Source organism: Artemia franciscana, chromosome 1 (assembly GCF_032884065.1).
Source record: "Artemia franciscana chromosome 1, ASM3288406v1, whole genome shotgun sequence".
Lineage (NCBI taxonomy): Eukaryota > Metazoa > Arthropoda > Branchiopoda > Anostraca > Artemiidae > Artemia > Artemia franciscana.
The window spans coordinates 29,802,690-29,827,191 of NC_088863.1; the positions used below are offsets into that span (position 1 = coordinate 29,802,690).

A 24,502-nucleotide genomic window follows, 5' to 3' on the forward strand; every position below is an offset into this window, starting at 1 on the left:
GAAAAGACACAGAAATTATAATTTGTCATGGAATCATTGAGATAAATATATAATGGTACGCAGATACGAGGATTTTCTTTCAAAAAAAAACCCTAAAATAGTTTAAACTTTTTAACCCCTAAACTTTAGGCGCCAAAAGCAAGATTCTAGTTCTAGATTTGTTGCCGACATACAGATAACAATACTGAAAAGACACAGAAATTATAATTTGTCATGGAATCATTGAGATAAATTTATAATGGTACGCAGATACGAGGATTTTCTTTCAAAAAAACCCTAAAATAGTTACCGACAATGTTTCAGTGCCCCATTAGCGGGAGAGAAAAAAAAAGAAAAGAGGCAAATCAGTGACATAGGCTAAAAAAAAAATTTCTCGGGGGGACACCTCTATTTATAGGTTTTTAACCACGTCGATCACAATGCCACTTTCTATCTCGATCCAGTCCCATTTCCAAGGGTCTCAAAATCTTCCTTGCTTAACTAGCTTTTACAATAAGTTCTTGCTATTAAGATGAACCCAAAACCATAGTTTCCATCCCTGAAAAATAGAACTTCAATTCCAATCCAATTTCTCAAAATCGGCTGGGAACAAAATATACCGAGGATACATCGCTCTTTACTAATTCAGCGTCACTCCGTTGACTCAAATTAATTGTTGTTAATTTTTGGTTCTAACGTCTTTTTTTCATCGAAACAAAAGCCAGATTTCGGTGCTGCAGGTAACAACACTATTGTTACTCTAAGTACAGTAGATGAATCCAGTACACACGTGTTTACATTTGACTAAACATCAAATATAAGTTCCCATCCGAGATTAAAAAGATATTGTGTTACTGCAATAGCATTCTTATCATCAAAATCGTCTTGCGAATTGACAGCATAAACTTTTTCGAAAGTTAAGGATGGGAAAATTGGTAGTTTTTTAAACGCCGGGGGGTAAACCCATAGAACCTTAAGTATGATAAAAAAAAATAAAATACTTTAGAAGCAAACTTTGGTATATATTTGCACATTAAAGGGAGTGGGGGTAAAATACGGCGGGTCTGCATGCCTAATGTGTTAGGTACAATTATTCTGCATATTGTGAAGTTAGAATTGCTTTCAACTTCACACTATCCAAATACCCTCCCCCCTCCTCCCCCTAATGTGCAAATATATAGTCCAAATTATATATTTTCCATCTATTCTGTCGCTTTTCTATGTATTGGCTCGCGCTAAGGTGAAAAAAAACTAACGAAAAGAAACGGTTCTACAATACGTTAGTACATGAACAACTTAAGTGGTCGGGGCTATATCATACAAGTACCTTTTTTCATTCAGGAATAACTTACTATCCATACGACCTTTTAAGTTCCAGTAAACAAACTACAAACCAAAAATAAAAATGTAAAATTAAAAAAGTAACTATAAGACAGTGAAAAAAAATGTCAAGTGTTATGCTGCTATAAAACAACTTTTTGGAATCGAAACGTTCAATTGTATGCCGGCCAAAAAACTGGCCAAGAACCTTACTTGCTAATTTTGATTTTAATCCATATAATGTGACACTAAAACAAATGCACCATAGAAATGATTGGAATCGTTAGTGTTTTATGACTGATCATTTGCTAAAAATCCTGGCTCATATCACCTGCATCCGGAACCGGAAGCATCAATGTTCTACCTCCGGTTAGATAATAGATCAACCCTATTTAAAATTATTTGAAAACGGAGTAGCCCATGAAATTTTTATCTCGGGAAGTGATTAATCGAATATGAAACAATTGTTGCTGAGGGTGTGATTATTGTCCTCCAGAACCAGGGTTGGTAGAAATTTTTGCGGAAGTCATAACTATAGAAAAAACCCTTCCATTCCATAAATGTTAAGTACTGGATAAACAGAATCCACAAAAAGTGAATATCTTCCAAGTATAATGTCAATTTGAACAAAAAGTAAATTTTGAGTCAGATATCCCACTAGGGAGACAATCCCTAAAAATATCAATTCCCATTGTATTAATTATTACGAGATTTGAATATTTTTAATGTATTTTTATGCAACTGCAACTGTCAATATCAGATAATCGATCATTTTGTATAATGTTGTTTCGTGAGCATCAAAACAGAAAAAAAACCGTTCTAAATATAAAGTTTCATGAAGATCCCATCGCTCCATCGTAAATTAAAAATACGTCATTTTTTCTAATTTTTCTGAATTAACCCTCCCCCCAACTCCCCCAAGTAGAGCGGATCCCCGATTATGTCAATTACGTATCTAGGACTTATGCTTATTTTTCCACCAAGTTTCATCCCCATCCCTCTATTCTAAGCGTTTCCCAAGATCTTAGGCTTCTCCCAAACTCCCCCCAATGTCACCAGATCCGGTCAGGATTTAAAATAAGAGCTTTGAGACACGATATCCTTTTAAATATCAAATTTCATTGAGATATGAATACCATTGAGATATGAATATGAAAAATGAATACCTCATTTTTTCTAATTTTTTAGAATAAACTTCCCCCCTAACTACTCCAAAGGGAGCAGATCGGTTCCGATTATGTCAATCACGTATCAAGGACTTGTGCTTAGTTTTCCCACCAAGTTTCAACCGGTCCCTCCATTCTAAGCGTTTTCCAAGATTTTAGGTTCCCCCAAACTCCCCCCAACGTCACCATATCCAGTCGGAATTTAAAATAAGAGCTTTGAGACACGATATCCTTCCAAACATCAAATTTCACTAAGATTTGATCACCCGTTCGTAAGTTAAAAATACCTCATTTTTTCTAATTTTCCCGATTAAATCGTCCCCCACTTCCCCCAGATGGTCGAATCGGGGATACAACAATTTATAATTTAATCTTGTCTGATTTCTGATATGCCTGCCAAATTTCATCTCCCTAGCCTACCTGGAAGTGCCTAAAGTAGCAAAACCGGGACAGACAGGCCGACAGACCAAAAAAATTTCCGATCTCTATATGTCACTAGGTACATATCAAGTACCATAAAAAAGGTCATTGAAAAAAACGCTTAACACTCGGAAAAAGAAATTAATAATTACATTTACTTTATACTGAGATTTTTTTTTATATTTATTCTGATGAAAGAAACCGGTTGTTAGCCTATTGGAAGATAAATTAGCAGATACAGCTTGTTTGGAGATGCTACAGTGAATGAATTTATTTAGTGATTCAACTTACAAAAAGTATTTCACTTTCTATTCTAAAGCTAAACACTATGGACAAAAAGAAAAAGAAAAAAAAATTAGCCTTACGGCATTTCACGACTAACAAAGAAACAAAACTAAACATCTAAAATAAACTACAAAACACATAATTTTGTACATACAATCTAACTAAACAAGAGAAAACAAAAACAAAAAGACAAACTAAATAATACACACTGAATTCCGTTATCAGACATAAAAAAAATCCACATATTTTTAAATAAGATTATAACCCCAAATCCAAACGTTTAGTTTTTCTTATGTATTCCAGTAAAATATTTCTAACATTCCTAAATTTAAAAATCAAATCAAGATTAAAAGGAAAAGGAACATTGATACAATTAAGGTGAAATATTAATTCTAAACGTTCACGAACAAAAATAGGGCACTCAAAAAGAAAATGGGAACAAGTTTCATTTACACCGCAAAGGCACAACTCCGTATCAATTTTGTTTATTCGGTGAAGAAAGAAATTTAGCCTGCAATGACCCGTAATAATCTGCGTTAGATGGTAGGAGGGCTGAACTTTGCAAACAGCTAATAAATCTTCTGTTGAAGTAAAAAACGAATTGACCAAGAACTAACTTTATTCTTAAATTCTTCATACCATCGTCCGTAAAGTATATTTTTCAATGCCTTTCTATTAATATGAAAAGTTGAAGTATGGATTTCTCGTACTGTCGAAAGGCCTAAAATATCTACTAATGATTCATCAGTGAAAGTACTATGATTGGATGAGCGTTTAGAAAGGGGGAATTCAGGAGAAGCGAAATTTGGCCAGTGACTTGGACGGCCTTTTTTCGCATAGCGCAATGTCGCTAGCTCAGTCGCTCGGAAAGAAATTGGCAATACCTCAGCAATGGCCGTAATTACGTCATTTTGGGCAGAACGGAAAGATTTTGAGATTATTATCATTGAAGTTCTTTGAGCAGACTGTAGCATTTGTAAAATATTTTTCTTTCTAAGAGCTGAAAACCAAACTGATACCCCATACAAAACTGTACTTTCTATAACTGATTTATATAATTTTCTTAAAGCTTGTGGTTTGAGACCCCATGTCATCTTCGCTGCACAAAGGAGTCTCGTCGAATACTGCTTTGCAGCAGTAACTCGGGAAGAGACATGATCAGTCCATAAAAATTTCCTATCTAAAATAATTCCTAAGTAACAGACTTTTTGTTGTATATTAATTTTTTCTCCTCCAAAAAAAAAGATTTACAACAGGAACTTCGGTTTGTTTGTGAACAATACAGCTTCTGTTTTACGTTGGTCGAAAGTAAGTTTGTTTTCTGCAGCCCACACTCCAAACTTCTGAAATATTTTTTCCGCCAAATTTTCTAAAAACAGAATATTTTTACTCGTTAAAATTACAGTGACATCGTCAGCATATGCCTGAATCGTACAATTTTCACCAAAATCCATTTCTAAAAGGTCATTTATGTTGATTAACCATAAAAAAGGAGACAAAATTGATCCTTGCGGACAAGACTTTTCCAACTTCCGGGATTCATCTTTTCCATATGATACCGTCCTATCTGATAAAAAACTTTTCACTAATCTTAACAATTGAATTGGGCATTTCTTATCCTTGAGCTTTTTTAAAATACCTGGATGCCATGCATTGTCGAATGCTCCTTTAATGTCAAAAAAAAGACAAAGTGTGAATTTCTTTTCCTCTTTATTTTTCTCAATAACGCTTACCATATTGTCAACTGCATCTATTGTACTTTTACCCTTGCAAAACCCAAATTGTCTTTTAGAAACCCAACAATTATCCAAACTAAGTTTATCTAATCTATTCATAATAATCCGTTCAAAAATTTTTCCGATGTTTGACAACAAGCTAATCGGGCGATAAGAACCGGGGTTACCATCATTAGTTTTCCCTTTTTTAAGAATTACTATAATGTTTGCTTGTTTCCAAAGGACAGGAAAATATGATGTCTTTAGGCAACTATTAAAAAGCTTCAACAAAGTAGGTGATAAAACATTAATATTTTTCTTTATAGTAAAATTCATTATACCATCAGGTCCTGGAGCCTTCATGGGTTTGATCGACTTAATAACATCCTGTAAAATTTCAATGGTAATAGGTTCCATTTTATCCTGATTTTCACTAGAGATATTTTCTGTTTCATTTCTTATCAACTTTTGAGCAACACTGTCATTAGAATTATCATCTGACGAAAACCATTTACCTAGAAGTTGTTCTCCAGCCTCTTTAGGTGAATCTGTCATCGACCCATCTTGTTTTAAAATATGAACTGGGAGAGTCGCAGAGCCTTTTAACTTGCAAATTTTATTTATAGTGTTCCAAGGGTCCAAACTAGCTTTTTCTTCGCAGAACTTTTTCCAATCTTCCTTTTTCGCTGCCAAAATTTTCGTTTTATAATCTAGATGTGTTTGATTCTTTATTTGCTCGCTTTCAACGGTACCAAGTCGAAAAGGAAAAGATCATGGACGTATCAAATGAAAGACGTATGAGAGGGCGATTTGGACGAAGGACTAGAACTGCCAGAGACGGATGAACCGCTTATGGCTGGGTTTAAAAGTAGAATGAATACGTTTGATGATTGAACGTGGAACGAGAAGTTTGATATTGTTACCGTTGGCTCTCAGTTTTACCACTACCAAAGCAACAGAACTCATAACCTGCTCTTTAAAGACATGAACTATTGCTGAATACTGGGTTGTGTGACCTGCTTTGGCTTAAAATAAACTGATTTATAGAACTAATCATCGGACGAAAATATTTGGCCCACATTTCACCCCCAATTGACTCTTGATAACACCTCCCCTACACAGTAAATACCCCTAATAATGGCTTAGCTTCAGATTAAAGGATATACAGAGGCAGCATTAATTACATATTAAACTTAATACCATTCCCAAGAAATTCTATCTATCCTGACTGACATCCTGAATACACTTACAATCTTTGGATTTATTAAAACCGTAAGACCAGAAGTAGTAATAATAATAATAGCCGTAAAAGTTGCAACTTAATACCCCCAGTCGTTCTCGAGATAATTCTGAGGTGTCTTATTGGCAACCATATACACAGTGCCTTTCGATTTAGTTTTTAAAGCATAATGGTCAAATTACATAACTGTGGGGTATTGATATGCTCAATTTTCCCAGAGACATACTATACTTACTCGACCAAGAGACATAGCCCTAGGTGATTGCCCTACAATCACCTTTGACTATTAAAAAGGGAACTATAACTTTTACCTTCCAGTCGAATTAGCTCTTTTAAAAGTTTCGATCATATTGCTAGGGGGTGGGTCGGCCAACATATTGTGAGGATGGTGTGAATATGCACAGTCTTGGTTCATAGAAACATGGCATTTTCGTTAAGACTTCTCAGAAATAACTCTTAATATGAATTAAATTTACCTCTAATGGCAATCCCCCTCTGGAGCTGGTTGATAGAGGGTGAGCCAACCACATATTGTCACGGTGGTGTAAAATATGCATAGTCTTAGCTCAAAGAAAACCTGGAAATTTCATTAAAACCTCCCAGAAATAAATGAATGATGCTCAGTGAAATTGGATGCTAGGGCCCCGGTCGTCAGGTTAGGAGCTGAGCTCCTGGTCAAACTGAATGCTAGGCCCCGTTGGAATTGCTCACTAGGGGCTCCGATGGAATTTTTACTAGGGGCTACCGTTTGACGTGGATCCTAGGGCTCCGGTCGTTAGGTTAGTTTAGGGGTCTGGCAAAATTGGATGCAAGGGACGCGATGGAGTTGGATTCTAGGGACCCCCTGTGTCTAGGTTAGTTAGTAACCCCGGTTTGAATTGGATGCAAGGGCCCTCCGTGAAATTGCATACAAGGGCTCCAGTGGTTAGGTTAGGCTAGGGGCCTCCGGTGAAATTGGAGGCTAGAGCCCCGTTAGATTTGCTCGCTAGAGGCCCCGATGGGATTGGTTGCTAGACCGCCGTGGAAATTGACTGTTAGGGGCTCCCCTTGGTGGAAAAGGTTGTCCAGGGCCCCCCGTTGGAATTAAATGCTAGGATCCCGTTGAAATTGGATGCTAAGGGCCCCTGGTGGTTAGGTTGGGTTAAGCCCCTTTGGAATGGGATGCTACGACCCCCAGTGAAATTGGATGGTAGGGCCCGTTGGTTAGGATAGGAGCCGAGCCCCCGGTTAAATTGAATGCTAGACCCCGTTGGAATTGCTCACTAGGTGCTCAAATTGAATTATTTGCTAGTGGCCCCCGTTTGACCTGGATCCTAGGGCTCCAGTGGTTAGGTTAGTTTAGGGGCGTGGTGAAATTGGATGCAAGGTCCCCGATAGAATTGGATGCTAGGGACCCCGGTGGTTAGGTTAGGTTAGGCCCCCCCCCCATTTGAATTGGATGCTGGAGCCCTCAGTGAAGTTGCACGCTAGGGCTCCGGTGGCTAGGTTAGGCTAGGGGCCTCCGGTGAAATTGGATGCTAGGGCTCCGTTGGAATTGCTCGCTAGGGGCCACGATGGCATTGGTTGCTAGAGCGCCGTTGGAATTGACTGTTAGGGGCTCCCCCGGTGGAAAAGGTTATTCAGAGCCCTCCGTTGGAATTGAATGCTAGGGCCCCGTTAGAATTGGATGCTAAGGGCCCCCGGTGGTTAAGTTAGGGGCCTCCCATTGGAATTGGATCCTAGGGCCTCCAGTGAAATTGGATACTAAAGCCTCTAGCGAAATTGGATGCTAGGACCCCGGTGGTTAGGTTAGGGGGCCAGGTGAAATTGACAGCTAAGCCCCAAATGGAATTGGTTGTGAGGGCCCCGTTGGAATTGCTCGCTAGGGCTCCGGTGTCTTGAAGTTCCCCGCTAGAGGGCCCTGAAGGTTCTTACCTGGCCCTCGCAGGCTTTTGAATTATTAACACACGCATCTCCTAGAAAAGCATTCCCAATTACGTAACAAACACCTCCATCTCGAAGAAAACATTCCCTATTATGTAACATGCACCTGCTGGCTGTAGTCGGAATGGTAATATGTGGGTGTTGTCGGGATGCTGGGTGTTTTTAAATAGATTTATATATATATATATATATATAGTGCCTTAACTATTTAACAACACCCATATTCCAGCATTTCGACGACACCCATATCCTAGCATTCCAACGACACCCATACCTCAGGATCCTGACAACACTCCCGATCGTTGGCATGCTAGGATGTGGGTGTCGTCGGAATGTTGGGATATGGGTGTTGTTAAATGGATTAAGGCATCACTACTTATATATATGTTTATATATACTTATAAAACCCCTTTTAATTTGGAAAAAGCACTGACATTTCTTTTTTCTTCAGACTCATAGGGTAACACTATTGTCCTAGGCTAGACTATTGGCAACAATTTAAATTATGCAAGGTTTGCTTTAGATACAGAAGGATTCAATGTTTCTCTTTTAAATGGACTCGTTCACGTTCATGAGTACAAACAAAGTGAAAGAGAAAGCTGGGATATGCTAGGATATGGGTGTTGTTAAATAGATTGAGGCATCACTACTTATATATATGTTTATATATACTTATAAAACCCCTTTTAATTTGGAAAAAGCACTGACATTTCTTTTTTCTTCGAACTCATAAGACAACACCATTGTCCTAGGCTAGACTATTAGCAACACTTTATATTATGCAAGGTTTGCTTTAGATACAGAAGCATTCTGTGTTTCCCTTTTAAATGGACTTGTTCTTGTCCATGAGTATAAACAAAGTGAAAGAGAAAGTAAGATAAAGATTGGGGACGAGAGGGAGTGGGACAGAGCATTTGCCCCATTTCTGGTACCAAAAAAAACACAGGAAAGAAAATATTCAGCATTAGATAAAGTATGATACTTTTCTGGTAAAAGAAAACAAATTAATTTATTTTAAGACTTTACGAAGTTCCTTGGGAGAATTTTCGCAGCCTTGACTTGCTTCGAAAAATTTCGGCAGGTAACCATTAATGCGACAGAAAAAACGTTGGTAGGATATCCTTTCCTTGGAGACAACAATTGTTCCAAAAAAGTTTGCAAATCAGTACCATTAAATGATACTCTTATGTCTCTTCTCCTGTAAGTCGTGGAAAATTTTATCTTTGAATGAGTGGCGTAACAAAAACTTTACAGCTAATTTAGTTGAAGAGGAAACTCAAGAGGAAACAATAATAAACTCTATTGTATCATGGTCTCTTAAGATATAATTCAAGAACAACCTTAAAATCAAAGAGGTGGATACATGTTTGTTCATTAGTGCCCCACTTTCACTTAAGCAGAAATGAAAAATTAAAAGTGGGAAACAGACTAGAGTGAAATAATAAGCTTAAAATGTCAATGTAGTCGATTAAAATGAATAATTTATATCTTATTTGCGAAAAAATAAATAAACATGAGCCCCTTCAAATAAAGAGTTCTTAGTTTTAGTAAAAATTAGATGTTTTTTCCCTCCATTTCTGTTCCCTTTCATGTCCCTCTGTGACAATAGATCCCGGTTTGTGATACACCTTACCCTTGAGTGCATGGAAAGCTACCCATGGGTATGTGTAACAAATATTAATAACTGCCTAGCGGAGCACATCTGCCTAAGATGTCCTAACACCAAGAAGAAATTCACCAGAACTTGTATACTCAGCCAAGCATAAAAAAATAGCTAAAAAATGGCATCAATTTTTGTTTCTACAAGCTTTTTTAATATAATTTATATGAGTTAGTGACAAAAAAGTGAATTAGCGCCCTACCTAATGTCCTTCTAATATATTTCTCCGACGCTTAATCCTAATGAAATAAACCGAAATTAGATAAAAATCTAATATTTTATAAACACATTTGGGCTATACATTTGCACACTAGGTGGGGGGGGGATAAAATATAGCGGGTCTGCACGCCTAATTTGTTAGGTAGCCTACAATCATTCTGTAGATTATGTAGTAAGAATTGTTTTCTAGGTTCAGACTGTCCAAAGACTTTATTCCCACCCCACCCCTAATGTACAAATATATAGCCCAAATTATATATTTTTCATCTATTCTGTCACTTCTATTTGTCTTGTCCTCGCGCGAATCTGAAAGAAACTAACGAAAATACCAGTTCTATAATGCGTCAATGAATGAACAACTTGAACGGTAGGGCGTTTATCATACAAGTACCACAAAAAAATCTCACAATGTGCTTTCTGAAAAATTTCTAACCATACTTTATTTGCATAATGCTGTCAAGATCTTTTATTAAGCATAATCCATTTGTTGGAAGAGCGATGCTGGGTATTGGAATTGATTCCTTATGTAAATGCGATAGGTAATCCTGTACAAATGCTCATTCACTATGGCTTAAAAATCTAATAGTGTATTTGTATTGCGTCATACACTAACTTTAATCGTCGTACGGATGTTACAAATGATGTGATAAATCCATCGACTGGAGTGTTTGAATGACAACCATTAGAAAAGATAGATATATGCAAAATGGAACTCACCTTGGAATAATGAAAATAGCCGTTTAAATTTTTGTTAGCATTACCTTTCTCGCTTTTACTTTTTCCTTCTGTGTAAGATTGATTGTTTTTTCATTAATAATTAAAAAAAACTCAACATGGTAATGTTCCCAGATACACATAGCAACATAGTCCACAGAAAACTAATCATTTGTCTCTTTTTCTACAGGGCCTACAGATCCAACGTTGTAAAGAATATCTAACCAAGACAAAATGCCTAATTGAAAATGACAATGAAAAGTGAGGATTAGCACAATCAAAATTCAACTCAAATTATTGGGTACTACAGACAGGGCAAAAATTATACAAACAAAATCTTACCTGGATTAGAACTACTATATATCGCCGACAGACATACAAGTAAGTAAAAATTGAACATCAATTTTGATAAATATTCTAATATATAGATATAGATGATATTTTGATAGACTTTGCCTAATTGTGCTCCAGGAGCAACACTAAGGTTTTGTCCTCGTGTTTTTTCCTAGTTTACCAATTTCCATATAATGTTAGAAAGTGGTAAGGGTCAGACCTCCGCTGTTTTCGCAAAAAAGTGTGGCCCTCAGGCCAAACTGGAGAACATAACATTACCTTATGCTGCGTATAATTCATGCCCGGGGCCAAAAAGGAAATTTTCACTAGTAATTGAGCCAGAAGCGGAATTTTGCAGTCTTTGCTGGAGAGGACTATCTCAAGTTCTGCACCTTAGCTTTTTTTTTCTCTTTGTGCCATCCTCCTGCTCTTGACTGGAAAGTTCCGTTCTAGAAGGCAAGCAGGCAGGCAGGCGTCAATTTCAGGTCGAAATTGGACTAAAATAGAAAAGCGCTTAAGATGTGTGACGGTTATCTGGCTCAATTTCCAAAGAAGTTGCAGCTTTACTTTTGCTCGTAGTGACATGGCTCCATTGCAACAAAATTTAATTTTGAACCAAGGTACGTAGACTTTTCTTTAAGGTGATCAATAATCCTTGATTAGCTTATCAAAGAATGTGAAAAAAAAAAATCAAACGATACACTATTTTAAAAAGTTCAAGAAGTTGACGACTTCTGTGTTGCAGTAAAAAAAAAAAATAAATAAAAATATGGTACACATTTTAAGACGGGAGAAAGGGAGTTGGCATCTTTCGTTAATTAATGCACCTATTATTTGCTTCTGTCGTATTTTAGGATACAAAAATTTCAGTTTCATCTCTACTACGGAGAAGGAAGTTCATACAAGAATATATTATTACATCGCGGTCACCTTTGTTTTTAAGGCATTATACACTAACAATTAAAAAATATAGAGGGGTTGACAACTTTAGTTTTAATGTACATATTGAAAGAATCAGATTAAAAGTGGAATGCAATTCGGGGATTTGAAAGTAACATTCGGCATTTAGACCGTTGTTATACTTATCGATGAGGGACTTAGAACTTTTCCTAAGGTATACCTATTATTGGTTCCTGATATGCATTTTAGGCTAAGACAAATAATTTATCTATATTTTCTTTGTTTCCTATACATTTGAGGGCAAGTAAATACGTCTTCATGTGATTGAGCAGCGATTATAAATAGAAATACAACACAATGACGTAGTTTCGCAATTACTACATCAAAGAATAGCTGCAAAAATATGATTCCCGACAGCTAGGGATAGATACATATAAAAATACTAATAAAGATACTAATAAAGCTCTATAGGATGATATTTCAAGTTCTAATCTGAAAGGATTAAAAAAGACAAAGTTTAACTGGTCACAGAGTCTATGCATATATTTTTTAATCTCTTATTATATCATGATCGTCTTCAGTGATGAGGGGTATGCATCTTCTTCTAGTGGATATACCTATTGTTGGCTTCTGACGTATTTGAGGAAAATAAACACTCTATTAAATATTGGCAACAAAGAGGGAGGTACGAGTGAGAATAGACTGCAAGACGACGGTAATTTTCTAAGATAAGGCGTCAGAAACTCGTGCACATTAGTTTTCCTTTTTTCTACTGTCCCGGTCGAGTTCTGAACTCAGTGGGGTAGTTTGAGGGGAATATATCTCGAACCCTCAACCGAAAACTGATGATTTGTCCAGCTGATATCCTAGATATTTTCTTTATAGATAATCGATAGCGAAGAAACAAAAGCAAAGCGTATCAATCATTTTTCAAAGCACGGTCATCTTCTTGCGTGAGAGGTTAAAAACTTGTGCACAAGTTGTTTTTTATTATTATTAATTTTCAATCCACTTGAAGGTAGGGAAAACCATTTTCACATAGAACTGAGTGTTTACGCAACAATTATGATAATAAAACACAATATAATAAATATAATAAACACATATATAATAAACACAAAATATAACAATATAATAAAACAAAATAGTGAGTCGATTACTATTGTGCCGAATCGCTCCTTACTTAGAGTTCGTTACCGCGAACTGTTTGATTTACGTTAAGTTTATTGTTTCTATGGAAAATATTCGACAGCAAAAAAAAGGAAGGGGTTAGGAACTTCCTATGGAGGAATTTTTCACGGGGGTGATTTTTTATGGAGGGGGAGCTAGATGTCCTGAGATTATTTTAAAGCAATCAGAAATTAAATATAAAAAAAGGTTTTTTTCTACTGAAAGTAATGAAGAACATCAAACCTTGAAACGAAAAGATATTTTTCAGTATATGAGGAGGGCTGTCTCTTAAATATACCCCGCTCTTTACGCTAATGCTTGACCTTTTGTCCAATTCTTTATGAACCAATCAGGATCAGAACCTTTTTTAAAAGTACTAAAAACTTTAACGTGACGAGTAGGGTATAGAGGAGGGAGCAGCCCCCCCCCCCCCGAATTATTTTTAATTTCGTAAGAAGTATTTTTTGTTTTGTATTTTTAAAGAACATTTTGTGATTGCTTACTATGTATTCTTGTTTTGTAAGAATTATTTCTTGCTTTGTAAGAATTATTTTTGTTTTGTTTTGTAAGAAGTATTTTGTATTTTGTAAGAAAAATCTCTTTTTTTATGTATTTTTGTTTTGTAAGAATTATTTTGACCTTTAGCCCCAATTCTTTATGAACCAATCAGAATCAGAACCTTTTTTAAAAGTACTAAAAACTTTTTAGCGTGATGAGTACGGTATAGAGGCAATCTCGTATACAGAATATTTGTTCGTTTCAAATTTTAATGTTGCTCCTTACTTTCAGTTTAATAAGCTTTTCTTTTACTTAATCAGTACAAGGTCACTTAAGATCTAATAAGCATTATCTTATTTATTGTGGCAGCGTGATAAATTACGTCTGCTTGGCAAGCACCTGAAACCTCGACAACTGTCGACGCGCTATGCGCCATCAATGCGCCTTTTTTTTATTTTATTCTTAAATAAAGGCATATTATTCAGCTCCAAATCCATTCTTTCGCTATCCGTTAAAGATACAAAACCGGCAAAACCAAATATTAGTTTGGGTAAAACTCTTTCGCTTCTAAAATGAGATTAAATTGTGTTTTGACTAAGTAATTCTGGCTTTAAAAAAGAAGAGGTCACGAGTGACTAAAATGAGCAACAACAAAAACTTACATAAAGGCCTTGTATGGGAAAAATTAAAAAGTCTATATTATTAGTGTTACTCTCCATGTGACATTCCCACAAAAAGGGAACAGACAAATGTTGTATTTTGCGGTGACAGAAGGCAAACTCACAAGATGGTTTCAAGAATTTTATTAAACAAATATTTACAATGACTAAAATTAAATCAACAAAAAGAGCATAACAATAAAATACAGAATTTAATCATGGAATATGGATAACGTCCCGTAATATGTGTTACAAATTTCTCAACAAATAAAATACACTACAAAACTTACAAACTCTTGTTTCAGCAAACACTCTTTAAACCCAGCGTAACAAGAAAAGAGCATGGCAGTTAATCTCCCATAAATATAGCAAGTAAGCGGTAGCATAGCTTCTAAATGGTTCAATTTATATCATAAAGGAAAAGAGGAAAAAAATAATTAAAACTTTATGAACTAATATTTTGCTTTAACTCATTACAGTAAACAGACTTTGTCTAATCTTAGGGAAATCTAAATAAAAGCCGATCTTTAGGAATTTGTTCAATTTATAGCCCTCTCTCCGCAACCGAATTTTCTAAAATAGAAATTAAGCTATATAACTACATCGAGTTTAGGAAAAAGCAACTTTCAAGATAAAGGCTGAACTGAATGAACTGACAAAAACCGAATCTCTTGTTTTCGATAAGGTTTTTAAGACCATTAGGCCATCAAACCAAAATCCTTAAAAAAAGAGCCCAGTGGATTGTGTTAACTCTTGCTACAAACTGAGATCGAATAGAGTAGAGTATTAGGATTATATCAGGGCACTGCCACTTAGAAAATATAAAAATTAATTTAGATAAGAACTTATTCAAAGTAGTTGGTTACATGGATTTTCACTTAGAATTTAACCAGTCGTTCAATATAATTTGGAGACAGGACATTTCATTCAAATAATAATTTGGTCATATAAAAGCCAGTCCACTTCTAACCGTGAGTTTGTTACAAGCAGAACGTATTTATTAGCCAATTTTTCGCATAGCAAACAGTAGCTCATTTAGAAGGTTCAAGTTCTAATTTGGTTAATAGAGGTTATTTAAATGATTTCAATCACTGGCTATTCAAAATCATTGATTATCTGAATTTGCACTTGAAACTTGACAATTTGAATTATCCTCTTGAAAGAGGATATCGTAAAGAAAGATTTAAAAGAAATGAGAATTTCTTGGGAGGGTGCAAAGAGGGAGGATTTAAATGTATTGGGAAGGAGGAGTAGCGTGCGTAGCTGTGTTGGCCTCAGGTGGCTTGGTGGTGCAGTAAACTGTCAGTTACAGTAGTTAGTTACAAGCAAAGCACATTTATCACCCATGTTTATGCATGACAAGCATAGGCTCATTTAGAAGACTAAAGTTTTAGTTTAATTTATGCACTGTTCTTCCCTAATTCTTTCGCTTCTACTTTTTTTTCTTTTCGGAGCCCACGTATTTTTGACAATGTGCTCTTCTTAGCAATAAGATCTCAGGAAAATAGTTTCCTCTTTCCGAAGAGCCTTTTCCATCAAGTTCTCCAAACAAAATTTTGTGGGTCTAATTTGTAGCAAAGACACAGTATCACTAGATAATTTGAGCCAAAAAGAGGAAAACCGAGTTTATCAAGAAATTCTGTCCAAATTATTAAGATCAGCTAGATATTCATGATATATATACGTCAATATTGAAATGACTTTGGTGAGGGAATGTATCTCTACTTGCGAGAATATTACTAGTTTCCCCCGCGAAATTGGTTTTACAGACTATTATACAAAATGTAATTTGAATTAATCTGTAAAAAATATACCATGGTATGAACGATGAGGATAACCATACGTGGAGTAGCTAGGTAGGTCGAAAATGAACAATAACAGAGTGTATCTATGATAAAAGTAATAACTGAAGTACGAATATTATTGCTATGATATTAGATGTTAACTTCAAGATTAACTTAACACGATTTCAACTTGATAATAAAAGAGAAAAAAAATCACTTAAATAAAAATCAAGCCCATTATTCAGCTTTGTTGCTTTGCTTTCTTGGTTTCCACTTAGCACCCGAAATAAAGAATGGCTTCTTTAAATTCAATTGATTTTCAACATTGTGAAGATACTGCACTTGGAGGAGCAGCATAACGATCGGCATTAGGCAGATCTGGCTCCCATAAATATGAACCTAAAAGAAAACATTGTTAGTATCAATTTAGTTTTATTCCCACAATTATCAAAACATAATACCCAAAGCAATGTTGGTGCTTCGTGAAAATCAAATCGCTTTTTGCAAAGTCATGAATACTACTGCCCAAAAGCAACAGAGTTGAAAGGATTCTTCTAAGAACTGTGGACCTAAGGCCTAAGGACGTAATTTTATAGATATACTGATTACTAGCAATCGTTCAATTAATATTTGATTACCCAAAATCAAAACTTCTCAAGCGAAAATAAAACAAGCAAATACAATAAATCTAGCAATTAAATTTGGGAGTTTCTAGTTCAGAAAAAAAAAATCATGATTAAAATCGTGTTTCAAACCAGGAAAATTTAAAGAAAACAATCAACTAATACTTTCTCATACGAGGTTGGATAGCAAAATATTTAAAGTTATCTCAATTTTTTGTGTCTAAGTACTGTTCAGACAGATCAGTTTTCCTACGATCGTTCCTAGGAGATAGGAAAGGGGAAGTAGGAAAAAAAATGCATGTTGACACAAGAACCCTTTTTCTCCACTCTTTCAATCAGAAGTAATATAGAGCAGCTAGGGTGGGATCGGAGATTTTGCTTTTCCCTACCTTCCAAAAAGAAGTCCAGTCAAAGGACTAAAATTAGGGAGAAGATTCGCTAAACAGCTGCTCAGCACCACATCCCTTTGTTATATGATAATAAGAGGGTTAAGAAATGTGAAGCCTCATAAAGGATAAGAATAATGATAAAGAACCTCCTGAGTCGTCAATGGGGCATAAAACCTCGACAGATTATTTTCGATACTTTAATTGCTAGGTCTTTTTTTACACGAACAGAAGGCGAGTCTTTTGCCAAATCTGGTCGTAGGGGGAACCGAATCGCAGGTCCCATATTGTCAAATAGACCACCTAGACACTGCACCATCGCAAATTAAATCCCATAAAGCAGGTTATAAATAAAATGAAAAAACAGAAATATAAGTAACGGGTAAAACTTTTAATGAAGATATTGAATGCGACAAACTTATGACAATCACGTTTGGCTTCCCTTATCAACGGAAAAAAGGAAATATAACTAAACCTCAACAGTAACATCAAGAGATGAAAGACACATAATGTAAAAAAGAGAAAAAAACAAAAACAAAGAAACGCACTCACATGAAAGACACATAATGTAAAAAAGAGAAAAAAACAAAAACAAAGAAACGCACTCACATCTGAAAAAGTATTATAGTTTAACTTTAGAAAGAAAGCTCTTAGAAAACTTCTTACGATGATAACATTAAGTACACAATTTAGGTCACATTAAAGAAATAAAACATGAAGGTTCAATAGAAAATTCAGCGTACAACTCTAACTGCATATTAGCGCGTACCCAACGGCACACACGTATAGTGTCTGCAGGTGTACTATTTTCTCAGCTGAGCAATTTTTGGAGATCCAGAAACTACCCAGAAGCTAAACTTAGACTACTTAAGAGCAAAGTAATCTCTGTACTTAGGTATGGATGCAAGTCATGAACCTTGTCGAAGAACGCGGGGAAACGATTATTCAACCTAGAAAACATTCCTTACATAGAATCCATATAATAGAAAGTAATTTTTGGTCAACCAAGGTTTAGTTTGTTTATAAGCTATTATAGCCAATATGTTGGCGTTCCAAGATCCCATAATAGGTCGAACTTATTTTGATTTATATTACATAGCCCCATTCCTTCATATCCTATTATAAAAAAGGGCCCAATGCACAGTGCCTTAAAACTCACCTGATACAAATCTCTTTTTGACAAGTGAAAGCCTATATCCATGTTGAAGTAGTTCAATTTCTGAGCCAGATAAAGTGGTTCCATCGCATAAGAACTGTGCATTGATACTTCCAATTGAGCTCGGTCCGGCTTTTATTTCAAACCGAGAGCGAATTGTCCCAACTCCTCCATCCTCGTTAAGGTGAGACAGCTTACCCACTTTCCAAAAGGCTCTGTTCGTGTCCGTTTTCCTGAAACATTATTAATCTAGTTTAAATTTTTGGAATATGGGTCTAGTTGAGAGATTTATGGTGGAAATCAGTAGATGAAGAACAAACTAAATACAATACCTCCTTATCTGCTGCACGGAATTGAGAAGGAAGGGTTGGCCTTTTGACCTGTCAAAATCCAGCACAGAATAAGTGGCTGTATTTTGCAAAGGCAAGGCAAACAAAGACTTATTGATATCCTGTCTCCAATCAAAGCTATGATTGTTGCCGTTGTAAGGTGTCTAGATTTAAGGTAAAAAAAATTAGATAAAGAAAGAAAAATTAGAAGATTAGAAAAAGATAGAGAAGAAGAAAGAAGAAGAAGAAAGATTAGAAACAAATAAGATATGGTAAAAAGATCCAATCTTCCTATCCTACTTAGTAATCCATTTAAGAGCAAAGGGTCATATTAAAGGAATGAGTAAATTATAAAGTGTTATTGTGGCAAATTTTTTTTACCAGATATACATGTTGAAGTAGTTCAATTTCAAGATTGAGCTATAGAAAGAAAGAAAGAAAGAAAGAAAGAAAGTTTATTTGAGCCCTACGGCTATACACAACATGATTTAATAATGCAACACTGCACAGAACACACACTCAATATAAAACAATACTTATTTTCATTCACTCGGGCTAGACTGAGCCTCTCCCGCCTTTTCCACATATTGTGCCATTTTGCATATGGCTCCAGGCATCGAAGACCTCAGGATATCAGAAAGCAGCACCAACCGATGGTCCCCCCAAATTTCATCCCTAAGACTTTCAAGCTCCTGGCACTCCATGAGGAAATGGGCCAAATTATTATCCTCTTTTCCGCAATACCCACACTTACCATTTGTACCCTTATTTTTTTTTAATTTCTGTCCCCTATGTACTGGAAGGCAATTTCCCCTCCAACTGGATCCATGATTTTAAATATCTAAAAGGTAAATTTACCTTAAAATAATATAATACATGCGATATATTGAGCTATATCGCAAATATATATTATATATTTGAGGCATAAAATTGTATTCAGAACGTATAGTCAATATTGGAGTCTGCTCATTTAAATTTTATTCTTGTATTTTTTTTTCCTGGGCCTATTTATAGTTTGAAATTGTGATGAAGGATGACAGAATGCCGAAAATTATCCTTTTTGGTCAACCGTCTGGGGCTAAACGGAAAGCAGGTCGTCCTCGTCTGGAGTGGGAGGATGTCATAAATAAAGATTCAAAGGACATGGAAACTTCCTGGGAGGGTGTAAAGAGGGAGGCCTTGAATAGATTGGATTGGAGAAGAACTTTGCGTAGCTGTGTTGGCCTCAGGCTTCTCAACATAGTCGAAAGTGTATTGTTTTAAATTTATTTTATAGCATCTGAATATACGAACCATTTCTACCTGGTAGAAGAAAAAGTCTACGACATCAAATTGAAACTGGTTTATTCTGATCTTAACACAGTAATGGCACTCAAAAACAATTATAATAATATAAACATGAAACTTCAAGCAGTTCTAAGATCTTACAAAGGTATTTCTGCTACAAATCGCTCATACTTTTTCGCTGATCCCGTCTCATAATTAAATTAAAAGAAAAGAACAAGATAATTAAATAACTAAAAAAACAAGGAATTCCAGCGAAAAGCAACTAAATGAGTTTGTTGTAACTATGCTAGAAATAAATAGGATAGTTAAAATAGTAAATAGAGTTCAATGAAAACTCCTTAGGTCAGTCATGATTACAGTAGAATTAAAACAAGGTTGTACATTGTCTCCAAGCCTGTTCTGAGTTTAGAGTCTCGTAAGCATAAAATAATATATCCCATTCCAAGTTAGCACTTGAATATTCGTTTTAGTTTCTCTTCATTTTAGGTCTCATTGACTCATACAGAGTAATATTTGATTGTCTCAAGTTTGTGTTACTACATGACTGTATTTTTACACGTCTTTGGATTCATTACCACTCTTGCTTTAAAATTTTCTTTTGCAAGACGTTTTTTTTTAAATTTATATCTTTAAAAAACTTTATTTTCGTCTCGATTTCCTTCCTTTTAAACCCATTCTTTCAAATGGATAGGTGATTAAAATTTTCAAAAACAGCGATGGATGATATTTTGAGAAAGTCATTCATTTTCTCAGTAAGCCATGGATGACATTCAAGGCTTCAAGAGGGTTCGAGGGGGGGGGGGAGGGGGGGGGGTCATACCACCTCAAAATGGGATAATTTCTTTTTGTTGTAACGAAAAGAAATGCATAATAATTTATATTTGATTTTGTCATTCATAGTAATTCCTGTTAATTTTAGGTTCAAGTTCTTTGAATGAGTTAATTTTCCCTCCCTTTTTAATACATACGTCGCTCTTTACTTTTCGTTTCTTAACTCATTTACAGTCAGTAGATCTGTATACTAATGGTAGTAACATTTGTAATTGCATCAGAATAGCAGCACTAATACGATACTATCCCCGCAATCAATATTATCACACTAGTAAGAGCGCCAATTTCACTGTTCCAACTCCTTTCTTCCCCTGGGCCACTTTTACCTCCTACTCCAAGATAATGACATATGTCGCCATAAACTCCATATCAAGCCCAAAGAAATTTGGATCAACTCCTCCTCTGTCCTAGATGGCACCCAAACTGTCCTAAACTCTTTCATCGCCTTAATCACTAGTTTAATCTTTCAAATTGGCATTGATTTAATTCAAATAAAAGGTACTGAAACTTCCTAAATAATCTCCAAATGATCCTGACTTGGAAGAAGTGCAACATGTCTGCATACAAGAAGCTGTAGGAAAGGGAACAAGGGACCTTTCTGTATTCCTTCAATTGCACAGATCCTCTATAACTGAACGATTCTGATTTTAATCAGGTCTAATTCGATTAAGCTATGTAGAAAGTGATATAATCATTTATTTAAACACATGATCCTGATTTAATAAACGTGTGACCCGTATTTACTCAAAGGGTTGGTGGTGAAAGGGGTCAGAGGAAGTCGTTGCAGGATTAGTAGCAGTGGCAACCTCAGTCATGGTTAGTAGTAATAGAGGCAGTAGAGAGGCAACAGAGGCAGGAGAAGTGGTAGGAGTAGGAGCAGGAGTAGAAGCAGCAATGAAAATGACAGTCGTGAAAGCTGTAACCATGGAAGAAGCAGGATATGTACGGGTAATTGTGGTAAAAAGTATTATTGTGTAAAAAGTTGTAGCAGTAGTCGTTATTTGAGGCAGTAATAGTTATAATAGAAGCAGTCGTGGTAGGAGTATCAGCCAATAGTCATGGTAAGAATAGTAGAAATAGCCATAAAAGTAAAATTGGTTGTGGGCTTGCAGCAGTCTTGGTTCTCTGTTTCTGTTTCTCCTTTTCTCCGTTACTCCTGTTTTCTTCTTTGTTCTAATTATTTTGACCAAAACAAACATGCACTTTCTAAAGATTTAGACCCTACTTCCAGTGATATTATCCCCCTCCCCCTGAGATGTTGGGCTGTGCATATCTACGATGCCGCCTCCTTGATACATTAAGTGTGTTCATTGGATACGGGGCTCCTCAGGTCATCGTTTTTCGTCGAAACTTTCACCCCTATGATCCTTGGCTAGATACTGATGCATGTAGGGCTAAAGCCTCGGCACTAAGGATTCCAGAATTAAAACCAAGCTTTTTTTTAATAAATGATGTCATCGTCCCTCTCTTGTTAACCACGAAGAAATTGATTATTATATTAAAACAGCGTTATTTGATATTTTTTTTCCTTTTTTAGTTTTTTTTTCTCTTGATTTTTTTTTCTCCAGTTAGTAGGGGGGCTGGAATGCACCGTATTCACTTTTCGTGTGTGTAGAAACAACTAAATTGACTAGAAATAACTATAAACGAAATAACACCAAATTTGATTTTGCTTTAAGTTGGAAAACCGAAAAAGCCTTCAATGTTAAAAAAACTAGTTGTTAATAGTAATCAAACAACCAGAAATAAACTTAAAGTTGTCCCGCTCTCCGATATGTCGTATGAGCGACATGAGAAAGAGAGAAAGAAAGAAAGAGAGAGAGAGAGAGAGAGAGAGAGAGAGAGAGAGAGAGAGAGAGAGAGAGAGAGAGAGAGAGAGAGAGAGAGATTAAATAAATTTGATAAAATCTTACCAAAAATACTATGGATAGAAAATAAAATCAAAGCCAGAAACTACCAACAAATAAATCGAAGCTGCAATTGATTGAGTTTTATAAAGGCTGATTTTAATCAATTCAGTGAGGTTTACACACATGAAAAGATATTGCGATTACATTATGAAAAGAAACAGCCCACACAGTTTTGTAATTCAAAAATAATTCGAACTCAGTTTTGTAATACAAATAGAAAAACCCAGAATACATTCAAAGTTTTCCCGCTCTCTGGTATGTCGTATGAACAATAAACCCTTTTTTCCTGCAGCCAAGATACACCTCAAGGAAAGAAAAAACAAACAAGAAAGGAGAGTTGGAGAAAACATTTTAAACAAATATCGTGTCTTCACCACTGGAATCCAGCAATCATTTTAAAAGGATCAGACCAATGGCTTCCTTAATATTCCATTTATATGGAAATTCCGTACAAAATAAGAGCTCATCATGGAGAGAATCTAAAATAGAAGAGTATGGAAGACGATCTTCACAGACTAATCAAAGTTTGAAGATGGGGAATAATTTAGAACTCAGGAAGTCCCTTGTGGTAATTACATATACCTTTCTCTTTGCTTAAGAATCCAGCCAACATAATTAATAGCCACGTCCAACCACTCCACTGAAAGGAATGTCAAGGAATTTCTATTTAACAATCGCTCCTAAGAATACGAAGTAATAGAAAAAGGATCACGCCCAACATCAAAGGAAACAGTTTAGTTGCTAGAAAATAGAAATAAGAATAAGGAAATACTTCGAAGAAGATGAATTGCAGAAACATGATGTTATTTGATAAAATATTACTTCCAGTTCTCAGTTTAATGTCTAAATAGCAAGATTATATTCCTTGGAATAAGCTAAAAAAAAATTCTTGTTGATCGAAGCAATATGGCCAATAAGAGTAAAGTAAAACCATCCAAAATCAAAAGATATTAATTCAAATTTCTAATGTTGTTTTTCATAACCTATTTAGCTTGATTTATTATTTTGATTATCCAGAACTAAGTGAAAAATAGCATCATAAATGTCAATTCTATCTGCTCTTATATTATTCACACAAGCCCGCAATGTTCAATTTTTTTCTGTTTCCGGCTCTCTTGCCAATGCTTATGTAATACTTACAAAACAGTCAAAAATTTTAAATATACTTAAATTTTACTATCTCAATTTTACTGCCCTGAAGCAAAGTTCTACCTAACGTTAGTTTACCTTCTTCTACTATTTAACTATTATGGCAGAGAATCCACAACACTTTATTAGAATCGGGCCCCTGTCTGGAATATTAACTTTGTATTTCCTTTTTCTCTTCAAAGTCAAAAGTATTAGATGTTAAAAGACCCCCTCGCCCTCCTCCAACAAAGTTTTTGAGACAGAAAGAAATAAAAAAGAAAATGAGGGAGTGGGACTGAGAGTAAGGGAATCTTGAGCAACCACTTGGTCATGCACTATAACATAATCTTTGATTTATAATGCATTAGTATAACAGAAAATATTAGTAAAAAAAAAGCCAGATGCATTTTAAAAAGAAAAATAGTTTTCATAAATATTCCTTTATAATAGACTACTTACCATTGACCTTCTGGAACGGACTGCATGTTCTTTACTCCCCCATCGACAACAGCAGAAAGATTAACATTCGTTAACGGGCTCGGAGATTTGCAAGCATGGGCGTTATATTTGTACTTAATAAGTAAGCCGGTATTTGCCTCCTCACATTTCCAAAACGATACAAAATGAAGTGGACACGATTGGGCACCAGATTTTGTCTGAACCTGAAGGAGCGATCAATATAAATTAAATTTTTAAATGAATTATATTCGATAATAATAGATAAAAATGTTATATAAATGTTATAGATAAATGTTATAATAATTGTAGATGTTATAGGTAAATGTTATAATAAGTGAGCCGGGGCCAAAGTTTGACAAGAAGCTTTTATTTACAAGAGAAACATCGTTTTCATTTTATTTTATATAC

At 35.4% G+C, this 24,502-nt stretch overlaps 3 protein-coding genes across 9 annotated transcripts in view; 1 reads left to right on the forward strand and 2 right to left on the reverse strand.

Moving 5' to 3' along the window:
- LOC136028245 (uncharacterized) overlaps positions 1 to 1,591 on the reverse strand; it is a 306,509-nt gene extending 304,918 nt beyond the window's left edge. For all 3 annotated transcript variants that reach the window (XM_065705985.1, XM_065705977.1, XM_065705994.1), the window contains exon 1: positions 1,513 to 1,591. The gene's annotated coding sequence lies outside the window, so the exon portion shown is untranslated. The remainder of the gene's footprint in view (positions 1 to 1,512) is intronic.
- LOC136028331 (glyceraldehyde-3-phosphate dehydrogenase-like) overlaps positions 1 to 24,502 on the forward strand; it is a 360,255-nt gene that overhangs the window by 30,428 nt on the left and 305,325 nt on the right. The gene's annotated exons all lie outside the window — the stretch shown is intronic.
- The window catches only part of LOC136028263 (F-BAR domain only protein 2-like), a 108,387-nt gene continuing 98,215 nt past the window's right edge, over positions 14,331 to 24,502 (reverse strand). For all 5 annotated transcript variants that reach the window (XM_065706031.1, XM_065706022.1, XM_065706017.1 and 2 more), the window contains 3 exons: positions 24,095 to 24,297; positions 18,154 to 18,383; positions 14,331 to 16,384 (listed from right to left, as the gene is read on the reverse strand). In XM_065706031.1, coding sequence (XP_065562103.1) covers positions 16,305 to 16,384; positions 18,154 to 18,383; positions 24,095 to 24,297 — 513 coding nt within the window. In that variant the 3' untranslated portion in view covers positions 14,331 to 16,304. The remainder of the gene's footprint in view (positions 16,385 to 18,153; positions 18,384 to 24,094; positions 24,298 to 24,502) is intronic.